Source organism: Scyliorhinus canicula, chromosome 4 (assembly GCF_902713615.1).
Source record: "Scyliorhinus canicula chromosome 4, sScyCan1.1, whole genome shotgun sequence".
Classification (NCBI taxonomy): Eukaryota; Metazoa; Chordata; class Chondrichthyes; order Carcharhiniformes; family Scyliorhinidae; genus Scyliorhinus; species Scyliorhinus canicula.
In genome coordinates, this window is record NC_052149.1 from 133,570,400 (window position 1) to 133,595,347 (window position 24,948).

At 55.3% G+C, this 24,948-nt stretch overlaps 1 protein-coding gene across 3 annotated transcripts in view; it reads right to left on the reverse strand.

Annotated features, from left to right (window-relative positions):
- LOC119965018 (polyadenylate-binding protein-interacting protein 2-like) overlaps window positions 1-24,948 on the reverse strand; it is a 63,077-nt gene that overhangs the window by 13,387 nt on the left and 24,742 nt on the right. For 2 of the 3 annotated variants that reach the window (XM_038795221.1, XM_038795223.1), the window contains exon 3: window positions 4,145-4,324. In XM_038795221.1, the coding sequence (XP_038651149.1) occupies window positions 4,145-4,324 (180 nt within the window). Of the gene's footprint in view, window positions 1-4,122; window positions 4,325-24,948 lie in introns of all 3 variants that reach the window. The other variant, XM_038795222.1, reaches the window with a different exon arrangement.

Sequence of the window (24,948 nt, forward strand, 5' to 3'; positions counted from 1 at the left end):
CGCCCCCGCCCCCCTCACTCAACACGCCCCCGCCCTCTCACTCAACACGCCCCCGCCCTCTCACTCAACACGCCCCCGCCCTCTCACTCAACACGCCCCCGCCCTCTCACTCAACACGCCCCCGCCCTCTCACTCAACACGCCCCCGCCCTCTCACTCAACACGCCCCCGCCCTCTCACTCAACACGCCCCCGCCCTCTCACTCAACACGCCCCCGCCCTCTCACTCAACACGCCCCCGCCCTCTCACTCAACACGCCCCCGCCCTCTCACTCAACACGCCCCCGCCCTCTCACTCAACACAACCCGCCCTCTCACTCAACATACCCCCGCCCTCTCACTCAACATACCCCCGCCCTCTCACTCAACATACCCCCGCCCTCTCACTCAATGCACCCCCACCTTCTTACTCAATGCGCCCCCCTGCCCTCTCACTCAACACGCCCCCCTGCCCTCTCATTCAACACGCCCCCCTGCCCTCTCACTCAACACGCCCCACTGCCCTCTCACTCAACACGCCCCCCTGCCCTCTCACTCAACACGCCCCCCTGCCCTCTCACTCAACACGCCCCCTGCCCTCTCAATCAAAACATCTCCCCGCCCTCTTACTCAACAAACCCCTGCCCTCTCACTCAATGTGTCCCCCTGCCTTCTTACTCAATGCACCCTCCTGCCCTCTCACCCAACACGCCCCCCTGCCCTCTCACTCAACACGTACCCCGTCCTCCCACTCAACACGCCTCCCTGCCCTCCCACTCAACACGCCCCCCAGCCTTCTCACTCAACATGCCCCCCCCCGCCCTCCCACTCAACATGCCCCCCGCCCCCCCACTCAACACGCCTCCCCCGCCCCTCCCACTCAACACGTCTCCCCTGCCCTCCCACTCAACACGCTTCCCTGCCCTCCCACTCAACACGCTTCCCTGCCCTCTCACTCAACACACCCACCCGCTTTCTCACTCAACACGCCTCCCCTGCCCTCCCACTCAGCTCGTCTCTGCCCTCCACTCAACACGCCCCCCTGCCCTCCCACTCAACATGCCCCCCCGCCCTCCCACTCAACATGCCCCCCCGCCCCCCCACTCAACACGCCTCCCCCGCCCTCCCACTCAACACGCCTCCCCTGCACTCCCACTCAACACGCCCCCCCGCCTTCTCACTCAACACGCCCCCCCCGCCTTCTCACTCAACACGCCCCCCCGCATTCTCACTCAACACACACCCCCGCCCTCCCACTCAACACGCCTCCCTGCCCTCTCACTTAACACACGCCCCCGCTTTCTCACTCAACACGCCTCCCTGCCCTCTCACTCAACATGCCCCCCCCCGCCCTCCCACTCAACATGCCCCCCGCCCCCCCACTCAACACGCCTCCCCCGCCCTCCCACTCAACACGTCTCCCCTGCCCTCCCACTCAACACGCTTCCCTGCCCTCCCACTCAACACGCTTCCCTGCCCTCTCACTCAACACACCCACCCGCTTTCTCACTCAACACGCCTCCCCTGCCCTCCCACTCAGCTCGTCTCTGCCCTCCACTCAACACGCCCCCCTGCCCTCTCCTCAACACGCCCCCCTGCCCTCTCCTCAACACGCCTCCCCTGCCCTCCCACTCAACATGCCCCCCCGCCCTCCCACTCAACATGCCCCCCCGCCCCCCCACTCAACACGCCTCCCCCGCCCTCCCACTCAACACGCCTCCCCTGCCCTCCCACTCAACATGCCCCCCCGCCCTCCCACTCAACATGCCCCCCCGCCCCCCCACTCAACACGCCTCCCCCGCCCTCCCACTCAACACGCCTCCCCTGCCCTCCACTCAACACACCCCTCCCCGCTTTCTCACTCAACACGCCTCCCCTGCCCTCTCCTCAACTCGCCACCTGCCCTCCCACTCAATGCGTCCCCCTGCCTTCTTACTCAACTTGCCCCCCTTCCCTCTCCTCAACACGCCCCCCTGCCCTCTCCTCAACACGCCTCCCCTGCCCTCCCACTCAACATGCCCCCCCGCCCTCCCACTCAACATGCCCCCCCGCCCCCCCACTCAACACGCCTCCCCCGCCCTCCCACTCAACACACCCCCCCCGCTTTCTCACTCAACACACCTCCCCTGCCCTCTCCTCAACTCGCCACCTGCCCTCCCACTCAACACGCCCCCCTGCCCTCCCACCCAACACGCTTCCCTGCCCTCTCACTCTACACACCCCCCGCCTTCTCACTCAACACGCCCCCCCCACCCTCCCACCCAACACGTCTCCCTGCCCTCCCACCAACACGCCTCCCTGCCCTCTCACTCAACTTGCCCCCCTGCCCTCTCACTCAACACGCCCCCCGCCTTCTCGCTCAAAACACCCCCCCTGCCCTCCCACTCAACACGTCTCCCTGCCCTCCCACTCAACACGCCTCTCTGCTCTCACTCAACACGCCCCCGCCTTCTCACTCAACACCCCCCCCGCCCTGCCACTCAACTCGTCTCTGTCCTCCACTCAACACGCCCCCCTGCCCTCCCACTCAACTCGTCTCTGTCCTCCACTCAACACGCCCCCTTGCTCTCCCACTCAACTCGTCTCTGTCCTCCACTCAACACATCACCCTGCCCTCCCACTCAACACGCTTCCCTGCCCTCTCACTCAACACGCCCCCCTGCCCTCACACTCAACACGCACCCCCTGCCCTCCCACTCAACTCGTCTCTGTCCTTCACTCAACATGCCCCCTGCCCTCTCCTCAACACACCCCCCTGCCCTCCCACTCAACACGCCCCCCTGCCCTCCCACTCAACACATCCCCCTGCCCTCCCACTCAACACACCCCCCTGCCCTCCCACTCAACACATCCCCCTGCCCTCCCACTCAACACGCCCCCCTGCCCTCCCACTCAACACATCCCCCTGCCCTCCCACTCAACACATCCCCCTGCCCTCCCACTCAACACACCCCCCTGCCCTCCCACTCAACACATCCCCCTGCCCTCCCACTCAACACACCCCCCTGCCCTCCCACTCAACACATCCCCCTGCCCTCCCACTCAACACATCCCCCTGCCCTCCCACTCAACACACCACCCTGCCCTCCCACTCAACACATCCCCCTGCCCTCCCACTCAACACACCACCCTGCCCTCCCACTCAACACATCCCCCTGCCCTCCCACTCAACACATCCCCCTGCCCTCCCACTCAACACATCCCCCTGCCCTCCCACTCAACACACCACCCTGCCCTCCCACTCAACACACCACCCTGCCCTCCCACTCAACACATCCCCCTGCCCTCCCACTCAACACACCACCCTGCCCTCCCACTCAACACACCACCCTGCCCTCCCACTCAACACACCACCCTGCCCTTGTACTCAACACGCCCCCCCTGCCCTCCCACTCAACTCGTCTCTGTCCTCCACTCAACACGCCCCCTGCCCTCTCCTCAACACACCCCCCTGGCCTCCCACTCAACATGCCCCCTTGCCCTCCCACTCAACACGCCCCCCTGCCCTCCCACTCAACACACCACCCTGCCCTCCCACTCAACACACCCCTGCCCTTGTACTCAACATGCCCCCTGCCCTCACATTTAATACACCCTGTAAAGCTTTGTACCCCATACAAGGACTGTACAAGCCTTGAAACCCTGCTTGCCACATAGGCCCTCCATTATTTCATGCCCGTATGTGCACACACCTACACTGACATTTGCCCTGATGCCTGCACCAGTAATGCACACCTGACCCCATCCTTGCTCCCCATCTTTGCCCATTCTTCCTACAACTGCTCTGCACCTATGTCCTACCTCCTCACCCATGCTATGCCCTCTCAATCAAAATGCCCCAGGGGCAGGGGCTGGTTTAGCACAGGGCTAAATCGCTGGCTTTTAAAGCAGACCAAGGCAGCACGGTTCAATTCCCGTACCACAATCCCCGAACAGGCGCCGGAATGTGGCGACTAGGGGCTTTTCACAGTAATTTCATTTGAAGCTTACTTGTGACAATAAGCGATTTTTATTTCATTTCATTTCTGTGCCATCTGCATGTGACCTGTTCCTGCATATTCCCTTTACGCTCATCCATCCATGTCCTACCTCCTAATCCTTACACAGGCACCCTCACCCACACTCATCATGTACTTAGCTGGCACCTGAAAGTGAGGTTCTCCTTACCACGAGGTCCTCCACTGTTCCATTGCCGTTGATGACAAGTCCATTAAGTTGCTCCTGGATTTGCCCAATGGTTTGGGGCAGATCCCGTGCTGGAATAAACCATTCATGTTCCTCTTCTTCTTCCAACATCTCCTGGAAGCAGCGTTCGATGAATTCTTCTTCCCATAACTCCTCTACAATCTAGGGCGGACCAAAGAAAAATGCTCCTTACTGATTAGTACAAAACACCATCCCCTTCTGAACCAAAGCCACGGTTCATATTCCAGCCCAAGCCTTTTTGAATACGTACAAGTGAGCATTTGTTTAAAAAGTGAATTATGGTTGGGTTAAAAGACTAGAGTGGCAAGTCCCTGCATATCGCTAATCCACTGACCTTATGCTAGAAAAGACAAGTGGAATGCGCTGGCTTCTGTTCTGGAAATGCCTCCATTTTAAAACTTTAATCCTTGTTTATAAATCTCTCCACGAGCTCCACCCTCCCTATCTGTGTAACCTCCCCCACCTCTTCAACTCTCTGATCTCCTCCTGATAACTGGTCTCAGGTACCACTTGATGTTAATTATTCCAGCATTGGCAGCTGAAGGCTTTAAACTCTGGAATTCCCTCACAAAGCCCCTCTGCCCTTGTCTCCTCTTTTTAAGATGCACCCTAAAAAAAATTTGGTTAAGAATTTCATCTCTGCAAACTTGATGACACATTTTATCTAATAATGCTCCTGTGAAGCACCATAAATGCTCAAGGTGCTTCATCGGTGGAAGGTCGCTGTTATTTTACATGAATGGACATTGAATACAGAATGAGGAAAGTGATTAATCTGGGCAAGGGGATCTGGAGTTCAGGTCTGTGCTTCCCATTGCAGGAAGGGAAGACGGATCAGCACGCTCCTGATAATGACATCAGTTATTATCAATTACCAAAGGCTCAGACATTTTAATCTTTTGTTCATTTGGAGGGAAGTCATTCAAAATTGTGGAAGTTGTTGAGAGGTTAATTACTGAAATACAATCGTGAGCAAGAAAGACAGACTGAGAAGCATCATTAGATCAATGAAGGAATATGGGTTATTAGAACAGGGAACAATTCACCACAAGGGACGATAAAGGCAGAGACTGACTATTTCAAGGAGAAATAAGAACCACCTCCAGATGAAGTCTCCTACGTGATTATTTTATAGAGGCTATACAACTTGTTCAGTGGAAACGTTGCCAATACACCCGAGTCAAATCCTGCCTGTAATTTGAACATGGGACTATTACACTTCACTAACAGATTCATGAATCATACTCCTCCATGAGAAAAACAAACCGATTTAAGGAGGCCATTCAGCCCCTCCAGCCAGCTCTTCCATTTGATAAGATCATGGCCTCTACTCTCTTAATCTCCTATACCTTCTGTCCCGTTTGTCAGTCAAGAATCTATCTACCTCTGCCTTAACAATATTCAATGACCCAGCCTCCACGGCTCACAGGTAATTCCAAAGACTCGCGATCCTCTGAAAAAATAAACTTGTTTTCATCTCTGTCTTCAATGGCAAACCCTTATTTGTAAACTTTCCCCAGTTCTATTCTCCCTCACAAGGTGAAACAACCGTTCAGCATTCACCCTGTCAGATCTCCTCAGGATCTTGAGTTTCAATACGATCATCTCTCAATCGCCTAAACTCCACTAGAGACAGGCTCGGCCTGTCCAACCTTTGCCTCATAACATAAAATCCCGCACATCCCAAATATCAGTCAATTTGAGCATTCTCTGCAATTCTTCAAAGGCAATTATATCCTTTCTCGAAATAAGGAGAGCAAAAATACGGAGCCCTGATTACAAGATGATCCATTCAGCAGTCAGTTGGGTTCAGTGGCTTGTACACTCACTTCAGGCAGCAGGTCATGTTTTTAAACTAAAGTACAGAGTCCATAATTAAAGCTGATACTCCAGGGTAGTACTTAGGGACTGCGGCATTGTCAGAGGGTCAGGACTGACGGAGTGCTGTACCTCCAGAGGGTCAGTACTGAGGGAACACTGCACTGTCAGAGGGTCAGTACTGAGGGAGTGCCGCACTGTCAGAGGGTCAGTACCAAGGAAGTGCTGCACTGTCAGAGGGTCAGTACTGAGGGAGCGCTGCACAGTCAGACGGTCAGTACTAAGGGAGTGCTGCACTGTCAGAGGGTCAGTACCGAGGAAGTGCTGCACTGTCAGACGGTCAGTACTGAGGGGGCGCTGCACAGTCAGACGGTCAGTACTAAGGGAGTGCTGCACTGTCAGAGGGTCAGTACTGAGGGAACGCTGCACTGTCAGGGGGTCAGTACTGAGGGACTGCGGCATTGTCAGAGGGTCAGTACTGAGGGTGTGCAGCTCTGGCTGAGGGTCAGTATTGAGGGTGTGATGCACTGTCAGAGGGCCAGTACTGAGGGAGTGCAATACTGGCAGAGGGTCAGTACTCAGCTAGTGCGACACTAGCAGAGGGTCAGTACTCAGCGAGTACGGTCCTGGCACAGGGTCAGTACTGAGGGGGTGCAGCACTGTCAGAGGGTGCATACTTTAAAATAATATTCATTCAAGGGGTGTGGACTCCGGTGATTAAGCGACCATTCATTTCCATTCCCCAATTGTACTTGAGAAGGTGGTGGTGAGCTGCCTTCTTGAACCGCTGCAGTCCCTGTGATGTAGGTACACCCACAGTCCTGATAGGGAGGAACACTTATATATTTCCAAGTCAGGATGGCGAGTGACTTGGAGGAGAACCTCCAGGTAGTGGGGTTCCCATGTGTCTGTCGCTCTTGTCCGTCTGGATGATAGTGGCCGTGTGTTTGGAAGGTGCTGTCTCAGGAACTTTGGCGAGTTGCTGCAGTGCATCTTGTAGTTGGTGCACACGGCTGCCACTGGGTGTTGACGGTGGAAGGTCTGAATGCTACCAATCAAACGGGCTGCCGTGTCCTGGATGGTGTTGAGCTTCTTGAGTGTTGTTGGAGCTGCAATCATCCAGGCACCAGTGGGGAGTATTCCATTACATTCCTGACTTCATAGAATACCTACAGTGCAGAAGGAGGCCATTCGGCCCATCGAGTCTGCACTGACCATCTGAAAGAACACCCTACTGAGGCCCAATCTATCATCCTATCCACGTAATCCCCACCCAAGGGTAATTTAGCATGGCTAATCCATCTAAGCTGCACATTTTAGGACTGTGGGAGGAAATCGGAGCACCAGGAGGAAACCCACGCAGACACGGGAAGAATGACAGTCACCTGAGGTCAGAATTTAACCTGGGCATCTTAGAGCCCCCAGCAGGGCACTCGGGGATGAAACAGTTTCTCGATGGACTGGATATGCACGGGGCCTGGGAGCACCGCTGGAACTGGGAGAGATATGGAGAGTATAATCTCCATGCCGGCAGGAAAGGCACCGGGACCAGACAGGTTCATGGTGGACTTCTACAAAACATTTGTGACAGCACTGGTCCTGCACCTGCGGGAGATGTTCACAGACAAAATATTGGCCAAGATCCTAACCAAAAGGCTATAAGACTGCGTACCAGAGGTGGTCGCAGAGGATCAAACAGGCTTTGTCAAAGGTAGACAGCTAACATCGAACATCAGGCGCCTGCTGAATGTGATCATGACCCCATCCAGGGTCAGAACACCCGAGGCGATCGTCTCCCTGAACGCAGAAAAGGCCTTGGACAGAGTCGAGTGAAAGTACCTTATTTAGATGCTGGAGCGGTTCGGGCTCGGAAAAGGATTCACCTCCTGGGTGAAGCTCCTATACAACGCTCCAATGACGAGCTTACGGACAAACAACACCAGCTACCAGTACTTCCAGCTGCACAGGGGCACCAGGCAGGGATGCCCGCTGTCCCTGCTGCTGTGCACAGGGGCACCAGGCAGGGATGCCTGCTGTCCCTGCTGCTGTGCACAGGGGCACCAGGCAGGGATGCCCGCTGTCCCTCCTGCTGTGCACAGGGGCACCAGGCAAGGATGCCCGCTGTCCCTCCTGCTGTGCACAGGGGCACCAGGCAGGGATGCCCGCTGTCCCTCCTGCTGTGCACAGGGGCACCAGGCAGGGATGCCCGCTGTCCCTCCTGCTGTTTGCCCCAGTGATCGAACCATTAGCGATCGCACTCAGAACAGCAGAGAGCTCGAGGAGGGTTCAAAGAGGCAGAGAGCAGAGTCTCGCTCTACACAGACGACCTGCTCCTCTACACCTCGGACCCACAAAGCAGCATGGAAGGAATCATCGTGTTCCTGAAGGAGTTTGGTGCCTTCTCGGGCTACAAACTCAACATGAGCAAAAGTGAGATTACAAGCCTAACACAAATTCCGCTCTCTGGGGATCCAAATCGCTCCTGACTGGACGAGGATCCACAAATCGTCAGGGCAGCACGGTAGCATTGTGGATAGCACAACTGCTTCACAGCTCCAGGGTCCCAGGTTCAATTCCGGCTTGCGTCACTGTCTGTGCGGAGTCTGCACATCCTGCCCGTGTGTGCGTGGGTTTCCTCCGGGTGCTCCGGTTTCCTCCCACAGTCCAAAGATGTGCAGGTTAGGTGGACTGGCCATGCTAAATTGCCCTTTGTGTCCAAAATTGCCCTTAGTTTTGGGTGGGGTTACTGGGTTATGGGGATAGGGTGGAGGTGTTGACCTTGGGTAGGGTGCTCTTTCCAAGAGCCGGTGCAGACTTGATGGGCCGAATGGCCTCCTTCTGCACTGTAAATTCTATGAAATGGAACCCGACCAGTCTGACAGAGGAAGTTAGAAAATACCTGCAGAGGTGGAACACACTCCCACTCTTCCTCGCGGGGAGAGTGCAGACGATCAAAATGAACGTACTGCCCAGATACCCCTTCTTACTAAGATCCATCCCGATCTATATCCCCAAGGTCTTTTTCAACTCACTGGACAAATTAATCATGGCGTTTGCATGGGGGGAAAGAATGTTAGAATCGCAAAAAGGTCCTCCAGAAAACAAAATCCAGGGGAGGGCTAGCCCTCCCAGGCCTACAATTCTACCACTGAGCAACTCCTGCAAGGGGACCTCTCTCTGGGCCCTCACCACAGCGGCACTCCCATCCCCGCCCAAGAAACATTTCAGCAGCCCACAGGTGATAGCCACCCTCTAGACGTGGAACCAACTACGGCAGCAATTCGGACTCACCGAAATGTCCTATAAAGCTCCCATCTGCAATAACCACAGGTTCACACCAGCACTCACCGACGCCACCTTCAAAAGGTGGAGACAGGACTTGGGGACAAGGACAGTCAGGGACCTGACGGTAGGGTCACAACACTGGAAGAACTGACGCAGAGATTCCAACTAGCTAAAGGCAACAAACCTGCAGCTTAAAAACTTCCTACGGAAGGTGACAAGGACATACCCGCAACCACCACGACAGACACTATTGGAAGAGCTACTGGACGCAGACATCCTAGGCAGATGGAACTGAAGTGACACGTACAAACGACTGCTAGAGAGGGCCAACAGCAAACTGGACGCGGCTAGGAGGAAATGGGCGGAAGACTTGGGGTTCGAAATAGGGTGGGGATTCTGGAGCAAAGCACTACACAGGGTCAACTCTACCTCCCCATGCACGAAGCTCAATCTAACGGAGCTAAAAGTGGTACATAGAGCCCACTTGACCAGAATCCGAATGAGCAGATTCTTCCCGGAGGTGGAGGATAGATGTGAACGGTGCCAAGGAGGCCCGGCCAACCACGCCCACATGTTTTGGTTGTGCTCCAGACTTGCTGGGTACTGGACAGACTTCTTCAAGGCAATGTCCAAAGTGGTGGGGATGAGGGTGGAGCCACGACCGATAGTGGCAGTCTTCGGGGTTTCAGACCAGCCAGATTTATTCCTGGGGAGGAGAACGGACGCCCTTAACTTTGCCTCCCTGATCGCCCGCCCTAGAATCCTGCTCGGTTGGCGATCAGCAGCACCACCCAAAGCTGCAGACTGGCTGTCCGACCTCTCGGAATCTCTCCAAATGGAGAAAATCAAATTCACCATCCGTGGGTCGGGAGAGGGCTTCCACAAAACATGGGAGCCATTCACCCGACTGTTGCAAGACCTGTTTGTGGCAACAGATAAATAAATAAATAGCCAGTAGCCAGTGAGAAATAGCCAGGACAAGATAGAAAGAGGAAAGCGAGGGAGGACCAGTTGGGGGGGGGGGGGGGGGGCAGGCAAAACCAGCAAGAAAGAATGGGGGGGGGCAACAGTGAAGAAGGGGGGAAGAGAGGGAGGGGGGTCAGGGCGAGGGGAGCTTGGGGGGGGGGGCTCGGAAGTATTGTGTGCTGAGCCAGACAGTGACAGACTGTAAATAGAGAAACCAAAGAAGAAACCTATGACACTGGACAACAAATGAAAACGAACGGCAATGTATATAATTTTTAAAATGCCAATAAAAAGATTTTTAAAAAAAGAATTGAACCTGAGTCCTTGGCACTGTGGGGCAGCAGTGCTAACCACTGTGCCACCGTAACTTGTGCTTTGTAGATAGATGGCGGAAAGACTTTGGGGAATCAGAAGGTGAGTTACTAGCCACAGGATTCCTCTTCTCTGACCTGTTCTTCTAGCCACAGTATATATATCGCTAGTTCAGTTCAGTTTCTGGTCAATGGTAACCCAAGGATGTTGATAGTGTGGAATTCAGTGATGGTATTGTCACTGAACGTCAAGGGGACATGGTTAGATCCTCTCTTGTTGGAGGTGGCACTTGTCAGCCCATGCCTGGATATTGTCCAGGTGTTGTTGCATTTGAACATGAACTGTTTCAGTATCTGAGGAGTCGCGAATGGTGCAGTCATCAGTGAACATCCCCACCTCTGACGTTCTGATGGAAGAAAGGTCATGAAGCAGCTGAAGATGCTTGGCCTCGGACAAAAGATGTGCAAGTTCGGTGGATTGGCCATGCTGGAAAAAAAGGTAGGTGGATTGGCCATGCTAAATTGCCCCTTAGTGTCCAAAGATGTGCAGGTCAGATAGGGTTAAGGGGATAGGCAGGGAAGTGGTCCTAGTTAGAATGTTCTTTCAGAGCGTCGGTGCAGACTCATTTTTAAAAATAAACTTAGAGAACCCGATCATTTTTTTTCCCAATTAAGGGGCAATTTAGCGTGGCCAATCTACCTACCTTGCACGGGTTGTGGGGGTGAAACCCATGAAGACACGGGGAGAATGTGCAAACTCCACACAGACCGTAGCCTTGGGCCTGGATCGAACCCGGGTCCTCGCCGTCGGCAGCAATGCTAACTATTGCGCTACCATGCTGCCCTTTCATCAGTGCAGACTCAATGGGACAAACGGCCTCCTTCTGAACTGTATGGTTCAATGACAGTACCCTGAGGAACTCAAAAGAACAATACAGCACAGGAACAGGCCCTTCGGCCCACCAGGTCTGTAACAGTCATGATACTACCTTTGGCCGGGCGGCACGTGGCGCAATGGTTAGCACTGGGACTACAGTGCTGAGGACCCGAGTTTGAATCTCAGCCCTGGGTCACTGCACATTCTCCCCGTATCTGCGTGGGTTTCACCCCCACAACCTAAAGATGTGCAGGTTAGGTGGATTTGCCATGCTAAACTGCTCCTGAATTGGGAAAAGAAAATAATTGGGTACACTAAATTTATTTTTTAAAAAGTGATACTAACCTTGGCCAAAACCCTCAGCACTTCCTTGTGTCGTATCCCTCTACACCCATCCTATCCATGGATTTGTCCAGATGCCTTTTGTACTCCGTTAATGTATCTACTTCCACAACCTCCCCTGACAACGTGTTCCAGGCACTCACCACCCTCTGTGTAATAAACCTGCCTCGCACATCTCTTCTAAACTTTGCCCCACGGACCTTAAACCTATGCCCCCTGGTGACTGACCCCTTCACCCTGGGAAGAGTGTTTGCCCATCCACTCTATCCATGTCCCTCATAATCTTGTAGACTTCTATCAGGTCACTCCTCAACCTACATCATTCTAATGAAAACAGTCCGAGTCTATTTAGCCTCTCCGCATAGCTATCACCCTCCAGACCAGGCAACATCCCGGTAAACCTCCTCTGCACCCTCTCCAAAGCCTCCACATCCTTCTGGTAGTGTGGCGACCAGAATTGTGCACAATATTCCAAGTGTGGCCTGACCAACATTCCATACAACTGTAGCATGCCAGTTTTTATACTCGATGCCCTGTCCAATGAAGGCAAACATTCCGGTATGCTTTCTTGACTATCTTGTCCACTTGTGTTGCCACCTTCAAAGATCTGTGGACATGCACGCCCAGATCTATCTTACTTTCTATATTCCCAAGAGTTTTGCCATTTACGGTATATTTCCCCTCTATGTTAGACCTATCAAAATGCATTACCTCACATTTGTCTGGATTAAACTCCATTTGCAATTTCTCTGCCTAAGTCGTCAACCCATCTCTGTCCTGCTGTATCCTCTGACAATCCGCAACACTACCTGCCACTCCACCAACCTTGGTGTCACCCCGAACTTAATAATCAGACTGGCTACATTTACCTCCAAATCGTTTATGTACACCACAAACAACAGAGTCCCCAGCACAGATCCCTGTGGAACACCACTAGTCACAACCTTCCATTCAGAAAAACATCCTTCTCCTGCTACCCTTTGCTCATGAAGTAATAACCTGGAGCTGAAATGATTGCCCTCCAACCACCATAACAATCTTTTTTGCGCCAGGTGTAAGGAACCTCTTTCCAAACCTTGTTTTCCCTTTTTAATTCTTGCCTTGCTGGCTGCCTCAGAATTGCACACCTTTCTTTTAAACTATAGACTTTGGTCTTGAACTGCCACCCCCGCAAGCTCCTATTTGGACTGGTCCAGGCAGTCCTCTTGATGCACTGTGCTCTGTGGCATAGTTTGTTATGTCATTTTGATGGACTTGACTAAAAGCCAATCCCTTCCTCTGGAATTCGAAGACATATTCAATTCTCAATTGTAATTGGTGCTGCCCTTCAGAACTTCTGGAAGAAAGCAATCTCCATTTTTAATTCAGTTCTGCTTAGGCCTGAAAGAAAGCACACAGCAGATCGGGTCTCTCACACAACTTTCTGCCTGGCAAGGTGACTGCTTCCAGCTATCCTGTGAAAGTAACCTATGAAAGGAGCTGTTGGCAAGTGGACCTTTCTATTCTGATTGAGAACTGAGAAGCCAGTGCTCCAAATTCTCTCTCATCTGTTGGATTATTCCAGTGAGCTCAGGATAAAGTATTTTCCCCTGCAGTCAGTTTAAACCAGGGGTGGGCAAACTTTTCCGTGCAAGGGCCACATTCAGAAATTCACAATTTTAAAGGGCCGCATAGTATATTAATTAATAGTCCCGGTTGTAACCAATTAGCGTGCGGCATATACCTCAGCGCTTCCCCCAGCGGCATCCTGCCTTTAGCCCTCTTTTTCTCTACTTTTCAAAAATGGCGCTTCACCCGGTTATGATTCTGGGCGCCTCATATATAACATAGAACAGTACAGCACAGAACAGGCCCTTCGGCCCTCGATGTTGTGCCGAGCAATGATCACCCTACTCAAGTCAACGTATCCACCCTATACCAGTAACCCAACAGCCCATTTCTTTTTTTTGATGACTTGATCTTGGTGGGCCGCATAAAGACCTTTGGCGGGCCGCATGCGGCCCGCGGGCCGTAGTTTGCCCACCCCTGGTTTAAACTGTGGGAGGTTCCAGTCCAGTACCACTTGCTGGCAGAGGATGTGTTTGAAAATCCATTTAAAACGCTCATGCTGAGAACTGAAGATTGAACTTGATGTGTTGGGTACTCTGGATCCGTGGAGACTGCGTTTACCTCAGCAGTAACACATACAGGCTACCAACACTTGAAAGAGTACAAGACTATTTTATTAAGCTAGAAACTGTTGAACATACTTTCACTGTGGGTCGACACTATGTTAGATTAAACTAAAGACCTATGCCTATCCTAACCAGTCTATGCACTCAGCACATGGTAAAGATCTGTGCTGCAAGCTGTGAGCTCTGTCCTTCTGAGAGGCTGCATCCCGAATGAGCGGAAAAACTGATGCCCTCTGTCTTTATAGTGAATGTGCTCTAACTGGTGATTGGCTGCGGTGTTGTGTGTGTTGATTGGTTTTGCTGTGTGTCAATCAGTGTGTGTCTGCACCATGATATACTGGTGTATATTATGACAGAACTCAGTGAGGCTGATGGTCCAACTGGCAGCCAGAAGTGAGGATTGCAAAGATATGAAAGGAATTATCTGAGTGATAGTCCAGGTCAGTTGAAGTGAAGGCGATTTCAGGGAAATTACAAAAGCCTGAGAGTTCTACCTAAAGGTACATCCTAAAAGATCACAAACCAACCAGTGGTTTCCAACCCCTCGCATTCAGATTTCACCATCCACCAAGATCGCCTCCTCAGCAGTGAGAATACCATTAGACCATAAGACATAGGAGCAGAATTAGGCCACTCGGCCCATTGAGTCTGCTCCGCCATTCAAACATGGCTGACATTTTTCTCATCCCCATTCTCCTGCCTTCTCCCCATAATCCATGATCCCCTTATTGATCAGAAACCTATCTATCTCTGTCTTAAAGACACTCAGTGATTTGGCCTCCACAGCCTTCTGCTGCAAAGAGTTCCACAGATTCACCACCCTCTGGCTGAAGAAATTCCTCCTCATCTCTTTTAAATAATCCTCCCTTTAGTCTGAGATGGTGTCCTCTGGTTTTAGTTTTTCCTACGAGTGGAAACATCCTCTCCACGTCCACTCTATCCAGGCCATGCGGTACCCTGTAAGTTTCAGCAGATCCCCCCTCATCCTTCTAAACTCCAACGAGTATAGACCCAGAGTCCTCAAACGTTCCTCATACGACAAACTCTTCATTCCAGGGATCATTGTTGTGAACCTCCTCTGGACCCTTTCCAAAGCCGGCACATCCTTCCTTAGACACGGGGTCGAGACTGTTCACAATACTCCAAATGGGATCTGACCAGAACCTTATACAGCCTCAGACATACATAGCTGCTCTTGTATTCTATTCGTCTCAACATAAATCCTAACATTGCATTTGCCTTCCTAACTGCCGACGTGACTAACCAGCGGAGGGTTTTCCCCTGATTTTCATTGACTCCAGTTCTGCCAGCTGAAAACCAGATAAAATGCTGCCTTTATGTCAAGGACAGTAACTCTCACCTTTGGCATTCAGCTCTTTTGTCCATGGTTGAACCAAAGCTATAATGAGGCGAAACCCAAACTGAGTGTCAGCAAGCACGTTTTTACTGAGGAAGTACCGCTTGATAGCCCTGTTGGTGACCCCTTCCATTAATTTACTGATGATAGGGAGCAGACTGATGGGGTGGTAATTGGCCAGGTTGATGTCAGGTTGGCCAAGACATAATTGGGCAATTTTCCACATTTGCCCAGTGTTGCAGCTGTTCCAGGGGTGTTGCAGGTTTTGGAGCACAAGTCTTCAATACTATTACTGGTATGTTGTTAGGATCCTGTTACAACACCCTGGGTTCGTGCGCAGTCAATTCCAGCCCCACAGACCCCGAACCCCAACATCAGTGAATTAACCAATAATTCATGTATTTTCCTGAGATCTTTGACCCTCGACTGCTCCAATAACGTACAGGCACCAGGTTTGAAAGTAAAACATTAAAAAAAACTTTATTTATAAGATAAAAATATATAATGGCAAAAATGAAACAACAGTCAGTTAATTTCCCCCCCTCTCTGGGTTACGTGCGCCAACTCCCCCCCTCTCTGTTGCGCGCACCCACTCGTGCACTCTGTGGGTCGCGCGGGCACCCCCTCATGCTCTCTCTCTCGGATGCACGTGTCCACTCACTCTCTCTTGGCGCACGCATCCATGGGCTTTCTATTTCTCATGGTCGCAAGCTACCACTTGCTCCCCCTCTCTCAGCCACACATCAACTCGTTCTCTCTCTCGCAGCAACACGTGTTCACTTATGCTCCCTTCCACTCAGCCGTACACCTGCACTCTCTCTCGCTCTCTGGTTCCACGGCGGCACGCCACACCCTCTCCCTCGTAGTCTCTTTCTCGTCCATACAAGCCCATTCCCTCTCCCGGTTTCTCTCAAAAGCAGCGTCCATTCGCTCTCTCTCTCTAAGCAACACGCATCCACTCGCTCACTGGGCCTCACACATTCACTCACGCTCTTTCTTGGCCACAGATGTTCACTCACTCGCTCTCGGCACACGCATCCACTTGCTTCCTTTTGCTCTTGGCCACATGCGTCCATCGCTCACCCTCATTCTCTCAGCAGCAGGCTCCCAGTCGCTCTCTTTTTCTCTCTCAGCCACAGGCATCACCTCGCTCTCTCTCCAGACACAGGCATCACCTCGCCCTCTCTCTCGGCCACAGGCATCACCTCGCTCTCTCTCTCAGCCATAGGCATCACCTCGCCCTCTCTCTCGGCCACAGGCATCACCTCTCAGCCGCAGGCATCACCTCGCTCTCTCTCTCCAGCCACAGGCATCACCTCCCTCTCTCTCTCAGCAACAGGTATCACCTCGCTCTCTCTCTCTCAGCCACAGGTATCACCTCGCTCTCTCTCTCGGCCACAGGCATCACCTCGCTCTCTCTCTCGGCCACAGGCATCACCTCGCTCTCTCTCTCAGCCACAGGCATCACCTCGCTCTCTCTCTCAGCAACAGGTATCACCTCGCTCTCTCTCTCAGCCACAGGCATCACCTCGCTCTCTCTCTCGGCCACAGGCATCACCTCGCTCTCTCTCTCGGCCACAGGCATCACCTCGCTCTCTCTCTCGGCCGCAGGCATCACCTCGCTCTCTCTCTCGGCCACAGGCATCACCTCGCTCTCTCTCTCGGCCCGCAGGCATCACCTCGCTCTCTCTCTCTCCAGCCACAGGCATCACCTCGCTCTCTCTCTCCAGCCACAGGTATCACCTCGCTCTCTCTCTCAGCCACAGGCATCACCTCGCTCTCTCTCAGCCACAGGCATCACCTCGCTCTCTCTCTCGGCCACAGGCATCACCTCGCTCTCTCTCTCCAGCCACAGGCATCACCTCGCTCTCTCTCTCGGCCACAGGCATCACCTCGCTCTCTCTCTCGGCCATTGGCATCACCTCGCTCTCTCTCTCGGCGCAGGCATCTCCTCGCTCTCTCTCTCCAGCCACAGGCATCACCTCGCTCTCTCTCTCCAGCCACAGGCATCACCTCGCTCTCTCTCTCCAGCCACAGGCATCACCTCGCTCTCTCTCTCCAGCCACAGGCATCACCTCCCTCTCTCTCTCGGCCATTGGCATCACCTCGCTCTCTCTCTCGGCCACAGGCATCACCTCGCTCTCTCTCTCAGCCACAGGCATCACCTCGCTCTCTCTCAGCCACAGGCATCACCTCGCTCTCTCTCTCAGCCACAGGCATCACTTCGCTCTCTCAGCCACAGGCAGCACCTCACCCTCTCTCTCAGCCACAGGCATCACCTCGCTCTCTCTCTCAGCCACAGGTATCACCTCGCTCTCTTTCTCTCGGCCACAGGCATCACCTCGCTCTCTCTCTCCAGCCACAGGCATCACCTCGCTCTCTCTCTCGGCCGCAGGCATCACCTCGCTCTCTTTCTCTCGGCCACAGGCATCACCTCGCTCTCTCTCTCGGCCACAGGCATCACCTCGCTCTCTTTCTCCAGCCATAGGCATCACCTCTCCCTCTCTCTCTCGGCCACAGGCATCACCTGGCAATCTCTCTCTCCAGCCACAGGCATCACCTCGCTCTCTCTCTCTCAGCCACAGGCATCACCTCGCTCTCTCTCTCAGCCACAGGCATCTCCTCGCTCTCTCTCAGTCACAGGCATCACCTCGCTCTCTTTCTCCAGCCATAGGCATCACCTCGCTCTCTCTCTCAGCCACAGGCATCACCTCGCTTTCTCTCTCTCAGCCACAGGCATCACCTCGCTCTCTCTCTCAGCCACAGGCATCACCTTGCTCTGTCTCTCCAGCCACAAGCATCACCTCGCTCTGTCTCTCCAGCCACAGGCATCACCTCGCTCTCTCTCTCCAGCCACAGGCATCACCTCGCTCTCTCTCTCCAGCCACAGGCATCACCTCGCTCTCTCAGCCACAGGCAGCACCTTGCTCTTTCTCTCTCAGCCACAGGCATCATCTTGCTCTGTCTCTCCAGCCACAAGCATCACCTCGCTCTGTCTCTCCAGCCACAGGCATCACCTCGCTCTCTCTCTCCAGCCACAGGCATCACCTCGCTCTCTCTCTCCAGCCACAGGCATCACCCGCTCTCTCTCTCGGCCACAGGCATCACCTCGCTCTCTCTCTCAGCCACAGGCATCACCTCGCTCTCTCTCTCAGCCACAGGCATCACCTCGCTCTCTCTCAGTCACAGGCATCACCTCGCTCTCTTTCTCCAGCCACAGGCATCACCTCGCTCTCTCTCTCAGCCACAGGCATCACCTCGCTTTCTCTCTCTCAGCCACAGGCATCACCTCGCTCTCTCTCTCAGCCACAGGCATCACCTTGCTCTGTCTCTCCAGCCACAAGCATCACCTCGCTCTGTCTCTCCAGCCACAGGCATCACCTCGCTCTCTCTCTCCAGCCACAGGCATCACCTCGCTCTCTCTCTCCAGCCACAGGCATCACCTCGCTCTCTCAGCCACAGGCAGCACCTCGCTCTCTCTCTCAGCCACAGGCATCACCTCGCTCTCTCTCTCAGCCACAGGCATCACCTCGCTCTCTCTCTCAGCCACAGGCATCACCTCGCTCTCTCTCTCAGCCACAGGCATCACCTTGCTCTGTCTCTCCAGCCACACGCATCACCTCGCTCTCTCTCTCCAGCCACAGGCATCACCTCGCTCTCCTCTCAGCCACAGGATCACCCGCTCTCTCTCTCCAGCCACAGGGCCTCACCTCGCTCTATCTCTCCAGCCACAGGCATCACCTCGCTCTCTCTCTCTCCAGCCACAGGCATCACCTCGCTCTCTCTCTCCAGCCACAGGCATCACCTCGCTCTCTCTCTCAGCCACAGGCATCACTTCGCTCTCTCAGACACATGCATCACCTCGCTCTCTCTCTCGGCCACAGGCATCACCTCGCTCTCTCTCTCCAGCCACAGGCATCACCTCGCTCTCTCTCTCGGCCACACGCATCACCTCGCTCTCTCTCTCGGCCATTGGCATCACCTCGCTCTCTCTCTCGGCCACACGCATCTACTCGCTCTCTCTCTCCAGCCACAGGCATCACCTCGCTCTCTCTCTCTCAATCGCCCAGGCATCACTCGCCTCTCTCTCCAGCCACAGGCTCACCTCGCTCTCTCTCTCCAGCCACAGGCATCACCTCCCTCTCTCTCTCGGCCATTGGCATCACACCTCGCTCTCTCTCTCGGCCACAGGCATCACCTCGCTCTCTCTATCAGCCACAGGCCTCCCCTCGCTCTCTCTCAGCCACAGGCATCACCTCGCTCTCTCTCTCAGCCACAGGCATCACTTCGCTCTCTCAGCCACAGGCAGCACCTCACTCTGTCTCTCAGCCACAGGCATCACCTCGCTCTCTCTCTCAGCCACAGGTATCACCTCGCTCTCTTTCTCTCGGCCACAGGCATCACCTCGCTCTCTCTCTCCAGCCACAGGCATCACCCCTCGCTCTCTCTCTCGGCCGCAGGCATCACCTCGCTCTCTTTCCATCCGGCCACAGGCATTCACCCCTCGCTCTCTCTCTCGGCCACAGGCAATCACCTCGCTCTCTTTCTCCAGCCATAGGCATCACCTCTCCCTCTCTCTCTCTGGCCACAGGCATCACCTGGCAATCTCTCTCTCCAGCCACAGGCATCACCTCGCTCTCTCTCTCTCAGCCACAGGCATCACCTCGCTCTCTCTCTCAGCCACAGGCATCTCCTCGCTCTCTCTCAGTCACAGGCATCACCTCGCTCTCTTTCTCCAGCCATAGGCATCACCTCGCTCTCTCTCTCAGCCACAGGCATCACCTCGCTCTCTCTCTCTCAGCCACAGGCATCACCTCGCTCTCTCTCTCAGCCACAGGCATCACCACGCTCTGTCTCTCCAGCCACAGGCATCACCTCGCTCTCTCTCCAGCCACAGGCATCACCTCGCTCTCTCTCTCCAGCCACAGGCATCACCTCGCTCTCTCTCTCCAGCCCAGGCATCACCTCGCTCTCTCAGCCACAGGCAGCACCTTGCTCTTTCTCTCTCAGCCACAGGCATCACCTTGCTCTGTCTCTCCAGCCACAAGCATCACCTCGCTCTGTCTCTCCAGCCACAGGCATCACCTCGCTCTCTCTCTCCAGCCACAGGCATCACCTCGCTCTCTCTCTCCAGCCACAGGCATCACCCGCTCTCTCTCTCGGCCACAGGCATCACCTCGCTCTCTCTCTCAGCCACAGGCATCACCTCGCTCTCTCTCTCAGCCACAGGCATCACCTCGCTCTCTCTCTCAGCCACAGGCATCACCTCGCTCTCTCTCTCAGCCACAGGCATCACCTTGCTCTGTCTCTCCAGCCACAAGCATCACCTCGCTCTCTCTCTCCAGCCACAGGCATCACCTCGCTCTCTCTCTCCAGCCACAGGCATCACCTCGCTCTCTCTCTCAGCCACAGGCATCACCCGCTCTCTCTCTCCAGCCACAGGCATCACCTCGCTCTATCTCTCCAGCCACAGGCATCACCTCGCTCTCTCTCTCAGCCACAGGCATCACCTCGCTCTCTCTCTCAGCCACAGGCATCACCTCGCTCTCTCTCTCCAGCCACAGGCATCACCTCGCTCTCTCTCTCAGCCACAGGCATCACCTCGCTCTCTCTCTCAGCCACAGGCATCACTTCGCTCTCTCAGCCACAGGCAGCACCTCACCCTCTCTCTCAGCCACAGGCATCACCTCGCTCTCTCTCTCTCTCTCAGCCACAGGCATCACCTCGCTCTCTCCAGCCACAGGCATCACCTCGCTCTCTCTCTCGGCCACAGGCATCACCTCGCTCTCTCTCCCAGCCACAGCATCACCTCGCTCTCTCTCTCAGCCACAGGCATCACCTCTCTCTCTCTCTCAGCCACAGGCATCTCCTCGCTCTCTCTCTCGGCCACAGGCATCACCTCGCTCTCTCTCTCGGCCACAGGCATCACCTCGCTCTCTCTCTCAGCCACAGGCATCACCTCGCTCTCTCTCTCAGCCACAGGCATCTCCTCGCTCTCTCTCTCAGCCACAGGCATCACCTCGCTCTCTCTCTCCAGCCACAGGCATCACCTCGCTCTCTCTCTCTCTCCAGCCACAGGCATCACCTCGCTCTCTCTCTCTCCAGCCACAGGCATCACCTCTCAGCCGCAGGCATCACCTCTCTCTCTCTCTCTCCAGCCACAGGCATCACCTCGCTCTCTCTCTCTCCAGCCACAGGCATCACCTCTCAGCCGCAGGCATCACCTCTCTCTCTCTCTCCAGCCACAGGCATCACCTCGCTCTCTCTCTCGGCCACAGGCATCACCTCGCTCTCTCTCTCGGCCATTGGCATCACCTCGCTCTCTCTCTCGGCCACAGGCATCTCCTCGCTCTCTCTCTCCAGCCACAGGCATCACCTCGCTCTCTCTCTCCAGCCACAGGCATCACCTCGCTCTCTCTCTCCAGCCACAGGCATCACCTCGCTCTCTCTCTCCAGCCACAGGCATCACCTCCCTCTCTCTCTCGGCCATTGGCATCACCTCGCTCTCTCTCTCGGCCACAGGCATCACCTCGCTCTCTCTATCAGCCACAGGCATCACCTCGCTCTCTCTCAGCCACAGGCATCACCTCGCTCTCTCTCTCAGCCACAGGCATCACTTCGCTCTCTCAGCCACAGGCAGCACCTCACTCTGTCTCTCAGCCACAGGCATCACCTCGCTCTCTCTCTCAGCCACAGGTATCACCTCGCTCTCTTTCTCTCGGCCACAGGCATCACCTCGCTCTCTCTCTCCAGCCACAGGCATCACCTCGCTCTCTCTCTCGGCCGCAGGCATCACCTCGCTCTCTTTCTCTCGGCCACAGGCATCACCTCGCTCTCTCTCTCGGCCACAGGCATCACCTCGCTCTCTTTCTCCAGCCATAGGCATCACCTCTCCCTCTCTCTCTCGGCCACAGGCATCACCTGGCAATCTCTCTCTCCAGCCACAGGCATCACCTCGCTCTCTCTCTCTCAGCCACAGGCATCACCTCGCTCTCTCTCTCAGCCACAGGCATCTCCTCGCTCTCTCTCAGTCACACGCATCACCCTCGCTCTCTTTCTCCAGCCACAGGCATCACTCGCTCTCTCTCTCAGCCACAGGCATCACCTCGCTTTCCTCTCTCTCAGCCACAGGCATCACCTCGCTCTCTCTCTCAGCCACAGCATCACCTTGCTCTGTCTCTCCAGGCCACAAGCATCACCTCGCTCTGTCTCTCCAGCCACAGGGCATCACCTCGCTCTCTCTCTCCAGCCACAGGAATCACCTCGCTCTCTCTCTCCAGCCACAGGCATCACCTCGCTCTCCTCAGCCACAGGCAGCACCTTGCTCTTTCTCTCTCAGCCACAGGCATCATCTCGCTCTGTCTCTCCAGCCACAGGCATCACCTCGCTCTGTCTCTCCAGCCACAGGCATCACCTCGCTCTCTCTCTCCAGCCACAGGCATCACCTCGCTCTCTCTCTCCAGCCACAGGCATCACCCGCTCTCTCTCTCGGCCACAGGCATCACCTCGCTCTCTCTCTCAGCCACAGGCATCACCTCGCTCTCTCTCTCAGCCACAGGCATCACCTCGCTCTCTCTCTCAGCCACAGGCATCACCTCGCTCTCTCTCTCAGCCACAGGCATCACCTTGCTCTGTCTCTCCAGCCACAAGCATCACCTCGCTCTCTCTCTCCAGCCACAGGCATCACCTCGCTCTCTCTCTCAGCCACAGGCATCACCCGCTCTCTCTCTCCAGCCACAGGCATCACCTCGCTCTATCTCTCCAGCCACAGGCATCACCTCGCTCTCTCTCTCTCCAGCCACAGGCATCACCTCGCTCTCTCTCTCCAGCCACAGGTATCACCTCGCTCTCTCTCTCAGCCACAGGCATCACCTCGCTCTCTCTCAGCCACAGGCATCACCTCGCTCTCTCTCTCGGCCACAGGCATCACCTCGCTCTCTCTCTCCAGCCACAGGCATCACCTCGCTCTCTCTCTCCAGCCACAGGCATCACCTCGCTCTCTCTCTCGGCCATTGGCATCACCTCGCTCTCTCTCTCGGCCACATGGGCATCACCTCGCTCCTCCCTCTCTCGTCACCACAGGCATCTACCTCGCTCTCTCTCTCCAGCCACAGGCATCACCTCGCTCTCTCTCCCAGCCACAGGCATCACCCTCGCTCTCTCTCTCCAGCCACAGGCATCACCTCCCTCTCTCTCGGCCATTGGCATCACCTCGCTCTCTCTCTCGGCCACAGGCATCACCTCGCTCTCTCTCTCAGCCACAGGCATCACCTCGCTCTGTCTCTCCAGCCACAGGCATCACCTCGCTCTCTCTCAGCCACAGGCATCACTTCGCTCTCTCAGCCACAGGCAGCACCTCACTCTCTCTCTCAGCCACAGGCATCACCTCGCTCTCTCTCTCAGCCACAGGCATCACCTCGCTCTCTTTCTCTCGGCCACAGGCATCACCTCGCTCTCTCTCTCCAGCCACAGGCATCACCTCGCTCTCTCTCTCGGCCGCAGGCATCACCTCGCTCTCTTTCTCTCGGCCACAGGCATCACCTCGCTCTCTCTCTCGGCCACAGGCATCACCTCGCTCTCTCTCTCTCCAGCCACAGGCATCACCTCCCTCTCTCTCTCGGCCACAGGCATCACCTCGCTCTCTCTCTCCAGCCACAGGCATCACCTCGCTCTCTCTCTCTCAGCCACAGGCATCACCTCGCTCTCTCTCTCGGCGCAGGCATCTCCTCGCTCTGTCTCTCCAGCCACAGGCATCACCTCGCTCTCTCTCCAGCCACAGGCATCACCTCGCTCTCTCTCTCAGCCACAGGCATCACCTCGCTCTCTCTCTCTCAGCCACAGGCATCACCTCGCTCTCTCTCTCAGCCACAGGCATCACCTTGCTCTGTCTCTCCAGCCACAAGCATCACCTCGCTCTGTCTCTCCAGCCAGGCATCACCTCGCTCTCTCTCTCTCAGCCACAGGCATCACCTCGCTCTCTCTCTCCCAGCCACAGGCATCACCTCGCTCTCTCAGCCACAGGCAGCACCTTGCTCTTCTCTCTCAGCCACAGGCATCACCTCGCTCTGTCTCTCCAGCCCAAGCATCACCTCGCTCTGTCTCTCCAGCCACAGGCATCACCTCGCTCTCTCTCTCTCCAGCCACAGGCATCACCTCGCTCATCTCTCTCCAGCCACAGGCATCACCCGCTCTCTCTCTCGCCCAGGCATCACCTCGCTCTCTCTCTCAGCCACAGGCATCACCTCGCTCTCTCTCTCAGCCACAGGCATCACCTCGCTCTCTCTCTCAGCCACAGGCATCACCTCGCTCTCTCTCTCAGCCACAGGCCTCACCCTTGCCTCTGTCTCTCCAGCCACCATCACCTCGCTCTCCTCTCCAGCCACAGGCATCACCTCGCTCTCTCTCTCAGCCACAGGCATCACCTCGCTCTCTCTCTCCAGCCACAGGCATCACCTCGCTCTCTCTCTCAGCCACAGGCATCACCTCGCTCTCTCTCCCTCAGCCACAGGCATCACCTCGCTCTCTCTCTCAGCCACAGGCATCACCTTGCTCTCTCTCTCAGCCACAGGCATCACCCTCGCTCTCTCTCTCAGCCACAGGCATCACCTCGCTCTCTCTCTCAGCCACAGGCATCA